We start from the raw sequence: 16,569 nt of genomic DNA on the forward strand, positions 1-16,569 counted from the left end.
GGTCCCCTTAATTATTGCTCGTTTTTTAGGTGATGTGGGTATGTTATGCCTGGGTGGTTGGGGGTGATCTTTACATGGCTGAGTCCCTAAATTAGAAGGATATAAGGAAGTGAGCCATTTCCATCATTAGAACAGATGAACGACAAACTCAGATTGAATGACGAATATGTTTAAACTTAGTTTTGATGGGACATAAGGATAAGCAAATATTGTTGGATGGATAAATATCAAACAAATATGATACATATATATATAAATACAGAATTAAATAATTTTCATTATTTACAAAACACAAATCAAGTTGTATTCCTCAGTCACCAAGATGATATGATACAATGTCCACATACTCCATGAATTCCAGACTGCCAGTGATCGGACTATCACAATCTGTTGTCAACAATATACACTTTCTATTTCTTCGCCGTTATGTTGATGGTCATGGGCTGGACTGGCCTCGCTTCAGTCTTTGACATAGGTCATTTTCACAAAGCCAACATTAATCATTTGGATGGCAGGATATGGTGTTCAGTTAGCAAGCAATGCTTAAAGATGGCTGTCCGTCCTTTGGCCATCAATAGCAATGTGGCTTCACTGTACCTTCCCCAGAGGCCCTCATCTACAAAGGCCGTTTCCATTTCCTGCTGCTCTCATCCTTCAGTAGTCTAACAAGTTGATACCTTGATTTAAGAGGGGTCTGTTAGATCTCTGGGCGAGTTGTCCGAAATAGGTGTCACCCTGTCACCAATTCCAGGATGCGTAGTCTTTCTCCTTGGAGACTGGACGTAGTGGAAGAAGCAGCCACGGTTTTGAACTCCATCGTAGTCAATGGGCGCCAATTACCCGTAGTGACCTTTGTCACAGAGAAACATCTGTTATCGTGGATTTTAATCCTGTTTCATCCCCATATATATCCTGCCATCCAGCTGGGTAACTGTTCAAAGCGACATTATACCATTTCACTTACTCTATCATTACAGCACATATTGTAGCATAATCCATATGTTACTGCGTCAGGGTGAGCGTAGTAGGCAGTCACGGTTGCATACATAATGTTTGTCAGTTTAATCAATACAGAATGATCTTGTCCCGTGATGGCCTGACACTCTGTCGTTTGTGTCCTTGTCTAATGATGGCCTGACACTCTCTTCTTTGTGCCTCTTCTATACTCTGTCTCTTGCCCACTTATATACTGAAAAGCAAAAGAAACGCGAGAAAGAAAACAAATCGGAAAAAATGAAATTTCATAAAAGAAAGCGGTCATGTTTATGTCATCTATAATTATCCTTTCCTGTTTAGTATACTAGTCTGATGATCTAAACACTCTTGTTTGTGGACCATAGTCAGAATAATTGCCCCCTCTTTTCCACTTTTACTAGTCTGATGACCTAAACACCAGTAGTTTATACAGTTTAATGACGACTTCAACGTCTTGTCAGGTGTGCTCGGTAGATTAGTTATGAAATCATTGTATCCTCTGTGCATGTTTGCTTTGGTTCTTGTTGTAGTGGTACATATTGGACACATCGTATGTTTTACTATCAAAGGTATACATCGTCTATTTTTTCTAAGCAATATTACATTCATCCAAACAGTTGACATATAACAGAGTGAGTGAGTTTGGTTTTCCGTCGCTTTTAGCAATATTCCAGCAATATCACGTCGAGGAACACCAGATAAGGGGTTTCACACATTGTGCGCTTATTGGGGAATCGAACCCAAGCCTTTGGCGAATGCTTTAGCCACTAGGCTACCCAACTACTCGGTGAAACAATAAGTGACAGCAAGCACTGTGGTTGTCCTTTTACAAGGGGAGACGGCAGATAAATAATGTCATTGGTGCTTACTTCTGACTGAATGTATTTATACATGTAGATAAAAACTTCCGTAAATTTGTGCTTGTACGTTTCTGAGTAAATGTGTGTAGGGTGTACGGATGAACAATGGATGGAATTTTGTTTAATTTATATTTTACTGTCAAAATTTGTTTAATTTACATGAATATTTCGTAGGCTTCTAGAAATAGTTTCCACATGTATATTTGGACCTGATAGACGCAAAAGTCGGTTCGACGCAATAGAAAATGAGACACCAGGTCAACAAAATGGTGTTCAGTTTTAGCATTTCCTAATCAATAATACTGATTTTATATTTACATCTATGAATATGTCCCAACATATTTCAAATAAAAGATGAAAATGTTAGTTATGAATTTGTTATTCTTCGGATTTGCGATCTGCATTTCCGGTACAGAACTCCATGACCTTGTGCTTAGGAGCTGTGCTTAAGTCATTATTAGTGTCAACATCACCATGCCTTGATCATGCAGTGAGTTAATCCACGCTTGTAATTTAGCAAGAGTCAAGTATTTGATAATTTACCGGATTCTTGGTGATTTTGTCCTATAGTGGTCATTTTGGTGTGGGAGTTTGTCCACAGAATAATTGTCCTGCGGGATTTTGTTTGGTTGGGATTTTGTCCGTTCCTTGATAATATGCAGATCGTAAATCACTCTTTGAGGCAGCAAGATATCTTTTTCTTTACAGTATTAGGGGTCTATTTTTCTGTGCTGACCCTCTTCCGCCCGGAGTTTTTTGTCTATTCTCTCCTCTGGAAGTCCCATTTTCAGCAGCCATGTTTCACCCCTGGCTGACAAGCTACAAAAGTTGTCCCGGTATGGGCACTTTATGACTCACGCCTCATAGTTAACCGTTTGACACATCGTGAATGAGTCGGAATTGGTTTAATCGACTCCTGTGTAGAGTAAACAAGAGAGCAGAATAACAAAGAATGTTGGTAATGATTATTTTATTCGCAATACATTTGCACAGTATTTCTAATGTTCAATAACACCAGCCAGCACATTACCACAAGCAGATCTATAAATACTGGAGCTGTGGCGATATATCGTAGTACCGATAACCGTGATACTTTATCGGATGATAAACATATCGCCATTCTTTTTCGTATCGTGATACGTATTGTTGACCTTACAATTGCTAATTTTCACTAGATATTGACGAGTATGTCCAAATTTCCACAGTTACTGGATGTAAAAATTCTACAATTGTAAAGAACCTATCTAGCAATGTCCATCAAATGGTATCGTTTCAAGATATCGTGACACGTATTGTATCGTGATTTTCTGTAACGTCACACCTCTTATAAATACTCTTTCTAAATAAAACATCCATCTACTCAGAAATTATTATTCCAACCTTTATATTTTTTCCCATTGAAACTAATTGCCCCAGTAGCAAATTAGGTACCACCTTACTAACGAAACTTAATTGATCTTAACTGGTCACACTAGTTGTCCCAATTTTGGCAGTGAGATATAATACCCGCAAGGTCCAGTGCACAACAGACTGCAAAAATGGGAAATCACCGAATTTTCAAACTTACGAAAACGTTTTCTTTTCTCGTTTCCGAAGCGCCGCCTCTGCAAGTTGAAAACCAGTGGAAGGACACAAGCCCTGTCCTAGCACACCCACAAAAAACAAAACAATACCTTTCAATACCCCTCCCCCCCCAACACACACACACACACGCACACGCACACACGAACACACATACATACATACATACATACATACATACATACATACATGCATGCATGCATGCATGCATGCATACATACATACATACATACATACATACATACATACACACATATACATACATACATGCATGCATGCATGCATACATACATACATACATACATACATACATACATACATACATACATACATACATACATACATACATACATACATACATATACATACATACATACATGCATGCATGCATGCATACATACATACACACACACATACACACACACATACATACATACATACATACATACATACATACATACATACATACATACATACATACATACATACATACATACAACGAACACGTCGACGAGGTCATCATCACAAAAAAATGATCGCGCTGACACACCTGCAGTGTGTGTTATTGTGAAAATATCTTCAAATAAAATACACCGTTATACATTTTCCGTGCTGAGGTCAATAAAAGTGTCTGGGAAGTAGAGTCCGTCACGGGTAGTGTTATTATGAGAGAGAAAAACCCCAGAATGTTTTCAGGCCTAATTAACGAGGCAAGTTCGTGCTAAATCCATGGTCACACAAAATACTGTACATTACATGTTTGGTAAGTATCTCAGCAAAGGCTCCCTTTATAGTTCCAATAGTTCAAAGAAAAACGGACTTTCTTGTTCCCATAGATTTTTTCGAACCTCATTGTTTCAAAGACGCCAATACGTCAAGTTTGCACAGTAATGTGTTTCATCACGAATGAGAAGATGGTTTATAACAGGAGGTGCTATCGTTCACCTCACCATACCAGAGAAGATGAAGTGTCTCGTCGTGTTTGCTGTCGTGCTGACGTCGGCATTTGTCCACGGACAGGAGGTGAATGAGGATGGTAAATAGGTTATTTATTTCATATTATGATATGTAATGTTTTGATTGTCGATGCATTGTGACAAATGCTATGGAGTGAGTGAGTGAGTGAGTGAGTATGCTTTTACGCCATTTGTAAGCAATATTCCATCAACATCACGTCGGGGGTCACCTGAAATGGGCCTCACCCTGTACAAATGTTGGAGATCGAACCCGGATGTTCGGCGTGACGGTGGAACGCCCTAAACACGAAGCTACACCGCCACCCCGACAAAACTTAGGGGATTGCATGTTATTCTAATTTCTCAGTAACGCCATTGGCAAATTAAAACGAAAACCGTCAGCAGTTGGGATCAACAGCTTTTCATATATTGCATTTTCAACAGTTTTAAACTGACACGCATCCTTTAATTCCACATCTGTGATATTCTAATTGTTTTTATTGTCCTTTTTCCACCGATTCGTATATTCTGATTTCATGTGTCCTGAATAGAGCCGTGACGATTTATCTTAGTATCGATAATCGTGAAACATTATCGGACGATAAACATATCGATATTTTTTCTTATCGTGATACTTGTCGTTGACCTTAACATTGTTAATTTTTAAAAGAATAAAGAAAGAAAATATCTAAAGACAGCATGTCGTGACGTCCATCGAATAGAATCGTATCGTTTCAAGATATCGCGATACGTATCGTATCGTGAATTTTCTGTATCGTCACACATCTAGTCATGAATGTATTACTTGTTTTAGTAACAATATGGCTGAAATACTGCCAATGTGACAACAAATCCTAACTCACTCATTCACTTTCTAATACGGAAGAGCAGTTCGTACATTTTAACACTAATATATGGGTCATTTTATCGGTAAGTGTTCAGATAATTATTATTATTATTTCAAATAATTGTATCAGTGTATTTACGATTCGTTGGTCAGTGCTGTGTGTCTTTGAAACCATGCAAAGTAGTTTGCTCTTTATATCCGCTTAATCATTACTCGACTAATTTCACACCCAGTTCCTTCTAATCGGGGACACCAATGAAGGCCAGTCGCCATAATCGAGGCAATTGACGCAGAGTTGTGTCCCTTGAGCTCTGTAGCGGCCTACGATGGGGGTCGAATCCCAGTTACGTGTCTAGGTGTGTCAACACAATTCCTGTGTGTGCGGTTTTCACCAAAATGACAAATGTTTAAGACTTGCATTATTCCGGGGTTTCGCCCCACATACAGCTGACATAGTGGAATGGAAGTACAGTGCTTAAAGGTCACATGTAACGTAACGACACAACTTTGCAGATTCTGAAAGCTTTCGGTTTGTACTTACCGAAACACATCATCAAAAATGCGAATTCAACCTATTAAATAGAAAGAAACCGCGAGGAAAAATAGCCCCAGAAATCGGAGTTCAAAAGATTCACTAATGTTCCCCCAGAGTTGGGGGGTGGGGGTGGGGTGGGTTGTGTGGTGGGGGTGGGGGTGGGGTCGGAAGTGGTTTCAAGAGCTGCGCTCATGGACAGTGAATAGGTTCGCGGAGCTTGAAACATTATGTCTGTCCAGAGTATGAGGTCTTGAGCAGAAGACTACATTTGGTTGTATACACAACTAAATAATCTACTCGTTACATAGAAAAAAACCCCAGAACAAACATGTTGATTGTGATAAGCAGACTGTCGCAGAGGAAACTTAATGTCTGGTTTATTGACACTTATGTGTTTGCGTGTCTGTCTGCTAATGACAATATGCAACGCACAACTGCAATCACTGAACACATGCTACACCACTTGGGCTTATACGCCATAAACAAGGACTGAGCGTATCGGCAAATGAATCAAAGGCCAATGAAAAAGCTGCGGTACATTGAGTGCACACCCACCGGCTCTGACTGGGTCCGGTATCGTGGCTGCTTCGTTTCGAGGGAAGTAAACCCAAGTACTAAATATTGCACTTTTGATTTGAGATTATACACTTATAGTTTGTTTATTTGTTGTTTTTTCTTTATCAGCAGTTATGCATTTTTATATATCATGAAAAGGTGATAATTGTGTTTTAATTATGTTTGATTTTTTTTGTTGCATGTGACCTTTAATACAGCGTTAACCACATCTAATCTAAGAGATGATACGGTCCGATCCACAAAGCGCTGGTAGCGATACGACATTGTTAATCTATGGCAAACTGAAGACTTTCGACAGGCCGTGACGTCAATAACTCCTCGGAACCCTGGTTTGCATGTTTCAGCACAACTGTTTCCGGAGTCAGAAGACGATGATCTTGAACTGAAGAATCTGGAGGAAAGAGTTTCGGCCCTCGAGGACAACAGTGAGTGAAATTCGCCTGTGTTGAATGTTACGCACTGCTGCGAGTAAACACTCCAGAGGAGTCCCCGGTTGAGAATATAGTGAGTGAGTATGGAGTAAGTGAGGAATCGAACCCGGGTCTTCTGCGCGACGAGCGGACACTTTAACCACTCGGCTACCGCACGACCACGGTTGAGAATACCTTTCAGAACGGTATTCCAATATAGCACAGGGGTAAATATATAACACCACTGACGTAACCATGGCACACTGTTACAAACTTGGAACATTGTTTCACAGTGAACAGTACTGTCTGACAAGCTCCTGTTATGTATACAGTGTTGTTCCAGTCAAAATTCGGGTTAGAATTGCTTGTCGTAAGAGGCAACTAATGAGATCGGATGGTCAGGCTTGCTGACATACTTGAACACATGTCATCGTATCCCGTTTACGTAGATCGATGCTCATGCTGTTGATCACTCGATTATTTACAGGTCGCCGCCATATAGCTGAAATATTGCTGAGTAAAACTAAACTCACTCATTCACTTCTACATTATAGTGAGTGAGTATTGTTTTGCGCCATAGGTATCCACCCCTGTGTAGCACTGTGAGAAATGGACTTCATTGCAACCATCACGGAAGTTAGAACTACAATATTAACTGTGGTGATCTACCTTCAGTTTCTGGGGATCTATAGCCTTTGTGGAAATATCAAGTACTGTCCAAATAGTGTTATTAGTTTTTACTTCGAACTGTGATTGTCTAGTTGTTGTACTGTCCTTTGACGACATGTTGTATGATGTTTACAGATTCTTTAAAAACGTCAGAAATATACGTCATAATAACAATGCCGACGTGACGTTAAATATTAACTCACTCACTCACTCGCTCACAAATCTTGAGGATGCTACGTGTTCTCACAGAGAATTTAAGAACGAGAATTAAAAACAATACAGTAGCTTCCATTTCCTACATTTGTGTATAGAATTATCCATTTCAGGTTATAACTATTGGAATTTAATCAGAGAATATTGACGAAATGAGTATGGTGTTACTGTGCTTCCAGCAAATATCGCTGTCACAACATTGATTACACAATAGTGTCGTTTCCTGCTCACTGGCTTCCGTCGTATTGCGCAACTTAGTACAATAACCAGTCCTGAATTTTGAGACCAACCCATTCAGCTGGATATATATTAATCAGTATTATTTGATACATCTAATCTCGTGCATATTGTAACACCACGGTCCTTCTGATCCATGCAGACACGACATGTAGCGTGCTCTGTTGTGTGTGTGTGTGTAGATAGATACTCATAACTGGTATTGCGTACTACAGTCACAGAGAAGGAGATGCTGAGCGTGGAGATTCCATCCTTGGCGATGGAGGTCGAGAAGATGAACAAGGAGCTGAAAAGAATGGATGCTTACATTGACAAACTTTACAAGTACACCAAAGGAATCAAGAAGGAAATACATACAGGTGATGAATTACATTTTACCTTTGATATTTGACTGAGTATGATTTAACGCCGCTCTTAGCAGTATTCAAGCAATGTCACAGAAACACCAGAAATGGATGTCTCAGATTGTTCCCATGTAGGGAATCGATCCCGGGTGGTCTGACTGACGACATAATACTTTGACCACTTAGCTGCCGCACTGCTCCTTGTGGCACGTAGAATGGTTGAGAGTGAGTGTGGGTTTACGCAGCTTTTAGCAATATTCCAGCAATATCACGAAGAGGGACACCAGAAATCGGCTTCACACACTGTTCACGAGTAGGGAATCGAACCCGAGTCTTCGGCATGACAAGATAGTGCTTTAACCACTAGACCACCCCACTGCCCGTGATACTTAAAAGAGACATGAAGCGTTAAAGACTGTTTTGACAACGGATGCCAGGAACAACCTAATATTTGCGTCTATCATATGAAGCCGTGAAGATACGGGTTAGAACTGATCGTGAGTAAGCTACGCTTTTCGTAAGAGGCAACTAACAGGATGGGGTGGTCCGGCTCGCCGACATGGTTCACATATTTCATCGCATCCCAATTCCGCAGATCGATGCTCATGCAGCTCATCACGGGATTGTCTGGTCCAGAAATGTTTCAGACCGCCACAATACAAATAGAACAGTGCTGTGAATGGCGTATAACTAAACTCACTCACTCAGTCTCTCATAGAATGGCTGCGTTAGCAATGTAATAAGCCAATCCGACATCACGAAATTATTCACCTGTGTTCAATGGCTGCGATGATACAAAATAGAGGTGTATTTTCGATGGCAAGATTTTTGCTTTTTTCACTTTTGCCTTTGCAATATTTCGATGACAGTTAATGACTTGGTTACCGCATCCAAATTGGGTACACGTTTTTTCTCGGCTACGTTTGCGGCAGGATCGGTCATCGGGGGTCTCGCTCTCTGATTTGTTTGATGCCATGAACAGGCCCCGATTACGTTCCCTTAGCGTTCTAAACAAGTCATTTGGCTTTATTTCAGACAAGATAGACATATTATTGTTCAATTCAGTCAGTTTCCAAAGCTACTTTCCAGCAGCTTTTGTATAAAAAAAATATCAGATGAGGAGAGATTATTTCTACTATGTATTCCCTTATGCTGAACATAATAAGTAAGAATAAAATATATGAATTTCTAATCTAGCATACACAGTGAATACACGGTGTGTTTTAGAAAAGCTGTCAAATGGAATATATGTTATATGTGGGATAATACGTTCTCATTGGCAGCAGCGGTGGCTGAGGGTCACTGGGTGCTGGCGATTAGGAACCTGAATCTGAGGGTTTGGGTTCGAATCCCGGATGGTACTCAACCTAACAGTAGTACTAGGATCCCCATCTTACTGAGAAAGCGTAATCCAAAAATCACCAAGTTATACTACATTGATGATACGATATTGACACGCTCTTGAAGATCTTCAGCAACCCATGCTTGTCATAAAAGGCGACTATGTCGTAAGAGGCGACTAATGGGATCGGATGGTCAACCTAGCTGACTTGGTTAACACGTGTCATCGGTTCTCATTCGCGCAGATCATTGCTCATGCTGTTGATCACTGGATTGTCTGGCCCACACGTTACTACATTTGCAGTGCGAGTATATAACTGTCACGATACAGAAACAGTTAACTCATAATCTCTATTTTTCGTTGTTGTTTTTTTTATCAAATGTTTGTATTGATTTCAGGCAACGAAGGCTTCTCAAAATCTTTGAAAGAGAATGAGGAGCGACTTGCCAAGCTTCCTGACCGGATCGAAGATCTGAAGAAAGACCTAGAAAAAAAGCGTAAATATGACCTTCTTTATCAACAAAGTCTAACTAAATACACTGTTAACGGCTTGGTTTCATATACACTCTTTGAAGGGTATTTAGTGGTGATTCACATAAGTTAGAGAAGTTATGGATCTTAAATTTCTTTATTATGAGGAACACGTCGTTTCAAAGTGTATGCGTATCAGGGAAAATGTTTGTAAGTTTATTGTAAGAGGCGACTAACGGGATCGAGTGGTCAGGATCGCTAGTTTAGTTGACACGTCCTCGTGTCCCAATTGTGTAGATCGACCTTCGTAATGTTGATCAAGGGATTGTCTTGTCCAGACACGATTATTTACAGATTGCCGCCATATGGCTGGAATTTTGCTGAGCGGACGTTAACAACAGGTGAACAAACAACTTAATGCAGCAACTGTTCCGACTGATTTCAGAGGACAAGTACTCGCCGGATGAGACAGAGAAATACCTCCGTAGCTTATGGAGCAACTGGAAGGATGGAAAATTCGGAGAATACGTAGAGCAGCCCAAAAATGAGAACCAGGTGTCATCTCCGACGAAACATGGTAAACAGTCCTCTCCTGTTTCCTTGGGGATAAAAACCCGAAACACAGTTCGATCTTAAAGCTGGTCTGATCTGACTGATTTTATCCCTCAGACCGTCCTCATTGTTTTATGCTGTTTTGCCGATACATCTTTTATGTGTTCTTTAGTACTCGTATGGTCTATGGAGAGGGTCCAGTAATTAAGATGTGCTTTTTTCCAGACTGCCATATATATCTTCAACTCATTCAAAGTAATAACACCCTATCCTGTGTAATACCTCTTGCCACATGATCTTAGAAAATAGAACTCTCATTTTGGATAGGAAATGTAAGCGTTCACAAATCTTGTGACCGCACCACCATCTTTCTCACCGCCCTTTCGCACAACACTTGAGATGCAAGTGTAAAACGAAGTGGTCCTCATACATGTGCATGGGGATTCATTCTTGACTTACAAATTTTTATTGTAGACCATTAATTGTGACAATCATCTTGCATTACACGGTTGTCAGTGATTGTTTCTAGCCTGTTTTTTTTCATATGGCAGTGCATGTAATGATGCTCTCTATCAGCATATGAACATCAGCTGACTCCGAGATATGTCCCAAGCTTTTCAATCGTGAATGAATGAATTTCACGTTTTTTAAAGAACATATTATACCTGAAAGAAAACTGCAGAAAATCAATCAAATACCACACAGTAAGCAGATTGTGTAGTTACAAAAATGGACACTTGCAAAAATAATTACAGACTAAAAGTGTAAAGGTAGAAGTGGTTTCAGCATTTGTGAAAACACTTTCACATTAGTCATCACTAGCTGACGCATCGCAATGCGATATGCAGATTCGCCTCCCATGGTCACGAGGTCAACCTCTTATCGTGGATTCGAATCACGTGCACCATAAGTATGATTCTAGATATAACAGCGCCCAGTATTTGCGGGTGGAACTGATTTAAATACTAGACTAGTAGTACACGCCTGACATCAACTTCTGTGAATGACATTTTAGAAGTTGGGAAGTTCAAAACTGACAAACTTTCTGGGTACCAACTTCTTTGTCACGGTGTGACGTTTCGATACAAATTCTTGTATCGTTGCCAAGCTGGAATGTAACCTACAGTCAGACTGTGTAATTAGTCATTTCGTGAAGTTTTGGTTAGTCAGGTCATAAAATGACTGAAATCTCTCATTTCATGCAATGACTGAAATTTGGCCCTGTGAGTTTCACTGTCTGACCTAAATGGTTGTTCGTTGGTGATACTTCATGTATGGCAAAACAAAATATACATTTTTTATTTCATATACAAATAATAAGATTACAATCATTATTTAGCTTATATACAGATGGGCAGGTCGTGGCACAAACAATTATTACTTGTTACAACAGTTTAAGCTATTATGGCAACGACTGTTATATCTCAGCTTTGCCCTAAGCACTTGCGCTTATTTGTCCTGAACAGCCACATTTGTCAAAACCCCGCCTACCACATATGGGTGACATGGAAACTACTTCTCGCAAGGAAACACGTGTGTCTTTGTTAATGTCTGTGGTTGTCAAAGACGCTCAGGGCAAATGTCAAACTGATTATAAATCTAATACTCATAGGCCCACAGAGTCTGCGATCGAGGCAACAAGCATGTCGCCATTGGTCCTTTCGACTGAACCCCGGCTCTAGGTATATCTAGGCTTACCGTGAACTATAGTCAAAGTTGTCATGTATGAAGCATCACCAACGAACCATTTCAGTCAGATATTGCAACTCCCAGGGCCGAATTCCAGTCATTTTATGAAGTGACTAGAGATTTCAGTCATGGTGTGTGTGTGTGTGTGTGTGTGTGTGTGTGTGTGTGTTATTGCCTACACACCTCAATGCCCACCTTATTGTGTTAATTGTCTCGTATATATATCCATGTATGTAAATTACAGCATATCACGTTCATTTACAAATTTATAACATTATAACAGTTTTTTTTAAAAAAAAAAAAGCCCAGTGAGTGGCTTTAGTTTACTTCTTATGAATATTCTCGCAATACCATGGCGGGTGACTATGGGGTTGGAACACATCCGTGCTCACAAAGTGACCACGTAAAAGTTACTATGAGTTTTAGTTGGTGACCTGAAGATGCAGAATACAAATTCAGAATTATATTTCAGCTTGGAAAGGATTTCACCATCACAAGAACCATCGTGACACTGGACATGGTCTTCGCGGTCATCATGGTGGCAACGATGGCGTATCCGCCTGGAAACAGAAGTGGTTAGCAAAGAAGAAACAACAATGGCAGCAGAGGCACCAAGGTGAGACTATTTTTACTCCCGATCATTCATCTTGAGTCTGTTCAGGCAGCAGAAGCTCCTAGGTGAGAATGACATTTCTCAGGGATATCGATCATTCATCTTGAGTCTGTTGGGGCAGCAGAAGCTCCTAGGTGAGAATGACATTTCTCAGGGATATCGATCATTCATCTTGGCTCTGTCCAGGCAGCAGAGCTCCTGGTGAGAATGACATTACTCAGGGATATCGATCATTCATCTTGAGTCTGTTCAGGCAGCAGAGCTCCTGGTGAGAATGACATTTCTCAGGGATATCGATCATTCATCTTGAGTCTGTTCAGGCAGCAGAGCTCCTAGGTGAGAATGACATTTCTCAGGGATATCGATCATTCATCTTGGCTCTGTCCAGGCAGCAGAGCTCCTGGTGAGAATGACATTACTCAGGGATATCGATCATTCATCTTGAGTCTGTTCAGGCAGCAGAAGCTCCTAGGTGAGAATGACATTACTCAGGGATATCGATCATTCATCTTGAGTCTGTTCAGGCAGCAGAAGCTCCTAGGTGAGAGTATTACAAGCGATCATTCAGACTGGTTCCTTTCAGGCAGCAGAAGCACCAAGGTGAGAATATTACACGCGATCATACTCACTGAATATTTTAGTTTATTAATTAGTTATATTGAATCAGAAGGGTTTGTTGTTGGTTTGAATCTGATTCGGCATGATTGTGGATTGGCTTCTAGGTGCTTTACCATTTCAAACGTTGCAAAAGATTGACAATGAGGCACAAAACACCCACCTTGGAACTCATTTTCCTTTTCATCCCGGACCCAGAATGTGACCTGTAAATGTTCATGATGAGGTGCAAGACAGTAATATTTTATCCCTGCAACATGATCCTAATTATTTCTCTGTGCCACATTCTCAGCCATGAGTTGTAGACTTTGTTGGCTCAAAGCCCTACGTAACAATATTCCAAGTAAACCAAGGTCTGCAGTGAGCGAACATGTACGGGTTTACGACACTTTGGCCAATGGGCAATTTTCCAGCAATATCATTGCGGGGATACAAACAATATAGGTAGGCATTACACATTGTATTTATTTTGGGAATCGAACCCAGGTCTTCACGACTGAACGCTTTAACCACTCAGCTACCCCACTCCGGATGGAGCAGAAATGCCTGTGAGAGATAGCATGAACATTGTCCCATGCCGTTATATATTCTTCAATGTTATTTAGGAGTTGGCGTGGAAACACAGGACAAATGTTATGGAGAACAACTTCTTTATTTATGTACCACCCGACGAAGGGTCAAGGAATAGCCCAGAAACCTCGTGGTAACAAATAAAGAAGTTGTTATCCATAAAGCATTGTATTGGAATGCATTCGATATGCACTAACCACACTCTCCCATCAGTGTGGAGTAACAATGAGCATTTTATGGTTTGGAAGTTTTCTGAAAGGGAAATAACTCTCGTTAAACTCTACTTTTGAACAGAAAAACATGAGGCAGAAGATATGGTGGTAGGAGAAAGCGAACCAACAACCGATGAGAGGACTGACAGTGCAGGTATGTAAAAAGGACAAATGCTTTTGTACCCTATATATTTGATCAGTAACGACCAGTATTCATTTTCATACGCCACGAAAACGATTTGCCTCGGAATGAACGTATTTTCAGTCTGGCGCCTTAAAACATTGCCAGTGTCATTCGACCTGTAACCAATTCAGTGAGTATGGTATACCAATCACTATAGTCAAAACAATAAACAAATTCAATATAGTTAATAAATGCAATACACCAATGCATTCAATATAGTCAAGGCATTCAAACCTGCCTGCCTGACCTGGCTGAGACATGTCATCGTATCCCAGGATGTTGATCACTGGATTGTCTGGTCCAGATTCGATTGCTTTCAGATCGCCGTCATACAGCTGACATATTGCTGAATGAGGCGTGAGGCAGCAGCGGCAGTAACAACAACAACAACAACAACAACAACAAATGAAACAAAATAAAATGAAACAACCACGAAACTGTTACCTACTTTTCATTTCAGATGAAGAACATACCGACCTGGTATTCCGTTAGCTGTCCAAAACAGACCAATGCAACGGTAGGTTACCTCAACAATAGCTTAAAGATTAATTCAAAATCACTTCCTGAAAATATATACCGTACCTACCGTAAAACATATTGCTTGTAAAAGACAAAAGAAAAAGAACACAAAGAAACAAACAATTCTGAACGGATCGTGAATGACACCAGATGCGAATGAGTGAGCGAGTCGGGTTTTATTGCTTTTGCAATATTACAGCAATATCACGACACCAGAAATGGACTTCACACATAGGGAATCGAATCCTGGCCTTCTGCATGACGAGCGAACGTTGTAACCGCAAGGCTACCTCGCCGCCTCGCCGTTAGAGTTGAACAGAACATGGTTACTCATTTTGGGAACATTACGGCCTGTTGTATCTCTAACGTTTGCCATATACTTACGAATGTCGTAGCTACGAATGCTTTGTGGATCGTGAACCAGGACCATGTTTCCCACAGCTGTCGCTGCAGTACGACTGTCGTAAGTCTGTGTTACAGGGCGTAGATCTTCGAAGCTCTTATAGCACTAAGATGCCACTCATTAACATTAACTTACATCTTAGCGCTAAGAGAGCTTCGAAAATCAAGACACAGTATAGGAGATACGACAGTCGCAGCTGCACGATGACTTTGTGAAACAAGGCCTAGATTTTCGAAGCTCTCTTAGCGCTAAGACAGTCGTAAGTTTATGTTAATGTATGCCACTTACGATTATCTTAGTGCTAAGAGAGCCTCAGAAATCTTGACCCAGGGCCCTGTGTATTAACTGCCGGAAGTTCGATCGGTGCTTCCCTTTGTATTTTTCTCCTGTCGGGATGTTGTGAGCACTATGAATCCGAATACCTCTAAATATATAATGAATCAAGTTTACACACTGCCTCGCCCTGTATTGTTTTGTCTCTGTTTCAGCACGTTGCATCAGTTGTGTCCCAGACTACATATAAATAAATAACGAAGCAAGTCTCGTTGTTGTATTCTTGGTATTCCTGCTCCTTTGTAGAGGAATCGTGATCACCTGGTTATGTAGACGCGTAGAGCCGTACTTCCACTTTGTGTGCAGGGATACCGATTTTCCAAATCACAAAAGGTGTGCTCAGACATTGCACTAAACAGGGGCATAACAATACAAGTAGAGTTACAAGTCTTACTATTGTGCCAACGGGGACGGTTGGGTAGCCTAGTGGTTAAAGCGTTCGCTTGTCACGCCGAAGACCCGGGTTCGATTCCCCACATGGGTACAATGTGTGAAGCCCATTTTCTGGTGTCCCCCGCCGTGATATTGCTGGAATATTGCTAAAAGTGGCGTAAAACGAAACTCACTCACTCACGATTTTGCCAACATTTTAATATTAGTTTTTTTGTTGCTTTTTAACGCTGCTACTCAGCACTTCTCCACGTATTTGGCGGCTGTCTGTGAGTACTTGAGACTGGACAATCCCGTGATCAACATCATGAACATCGATTTTGGAGTACGATGACATGTGTCAACCAGGTCAGCGAGTCTGACCATCCTATCCTGTAAGTCACCGTTTATGATGGGCTGGTGACAGCCGATTCTAACCCGGATCTGAACGGGTATCATCCTTTAAGAGTCAGAACATAACAATCTCGATGTCA

The 16,569-nt window shown here is 40.7% G+C and overlaps 1 protein-coding gene across 1 annotated transcript; it reads left to right on the forward strand.

The window, feature by feature from the left end:
- The first annotated feature begins 4,322 nt into the window (after positions 1-4,322).
- On the forward strand, positions 4,323-15,913 carry LOC137267756 (uncharacterized). Its single transcript, XM_067802204.1, has 9 exons — positions 4,323-4,452; positions 6,675-6,755; positions 8,075-8,218; positions 9,944-10,042; positions 10,462-10,593; positions 12,730-12,873; positions 14,350-14,421; positions 14,912-14,968; positions 15,862-15,913. Exons 1-8 carry the CDS (start codon positions 4,323-4,325, stop codon positions 14,941-14,943), a joined length of 834 nt encoding a protein of 277 aa, XP_067658305.1. The 3' UTR covers positions 14,944-14,968; positions 15,862-15,913.
- The last annotated feature ends 656 nt before the right edge of the window (positions 15,914-16,569 follow it).

The sequence above is a fragment of the Haliotis asinina genome, chromosome 16, assembly GCF_037392515.1.
Source record: "Haliotis asinina isolate JCU_RB_2024 chromosome 16, JCU_Hal_asi_v2, whole genome shotgun sequence".
NCBI lineage: Eukaryota > Metazoa > Mollusca > Gastropoda > Lepetellida > Haliotidae > Haliotis > Haliotis asinina.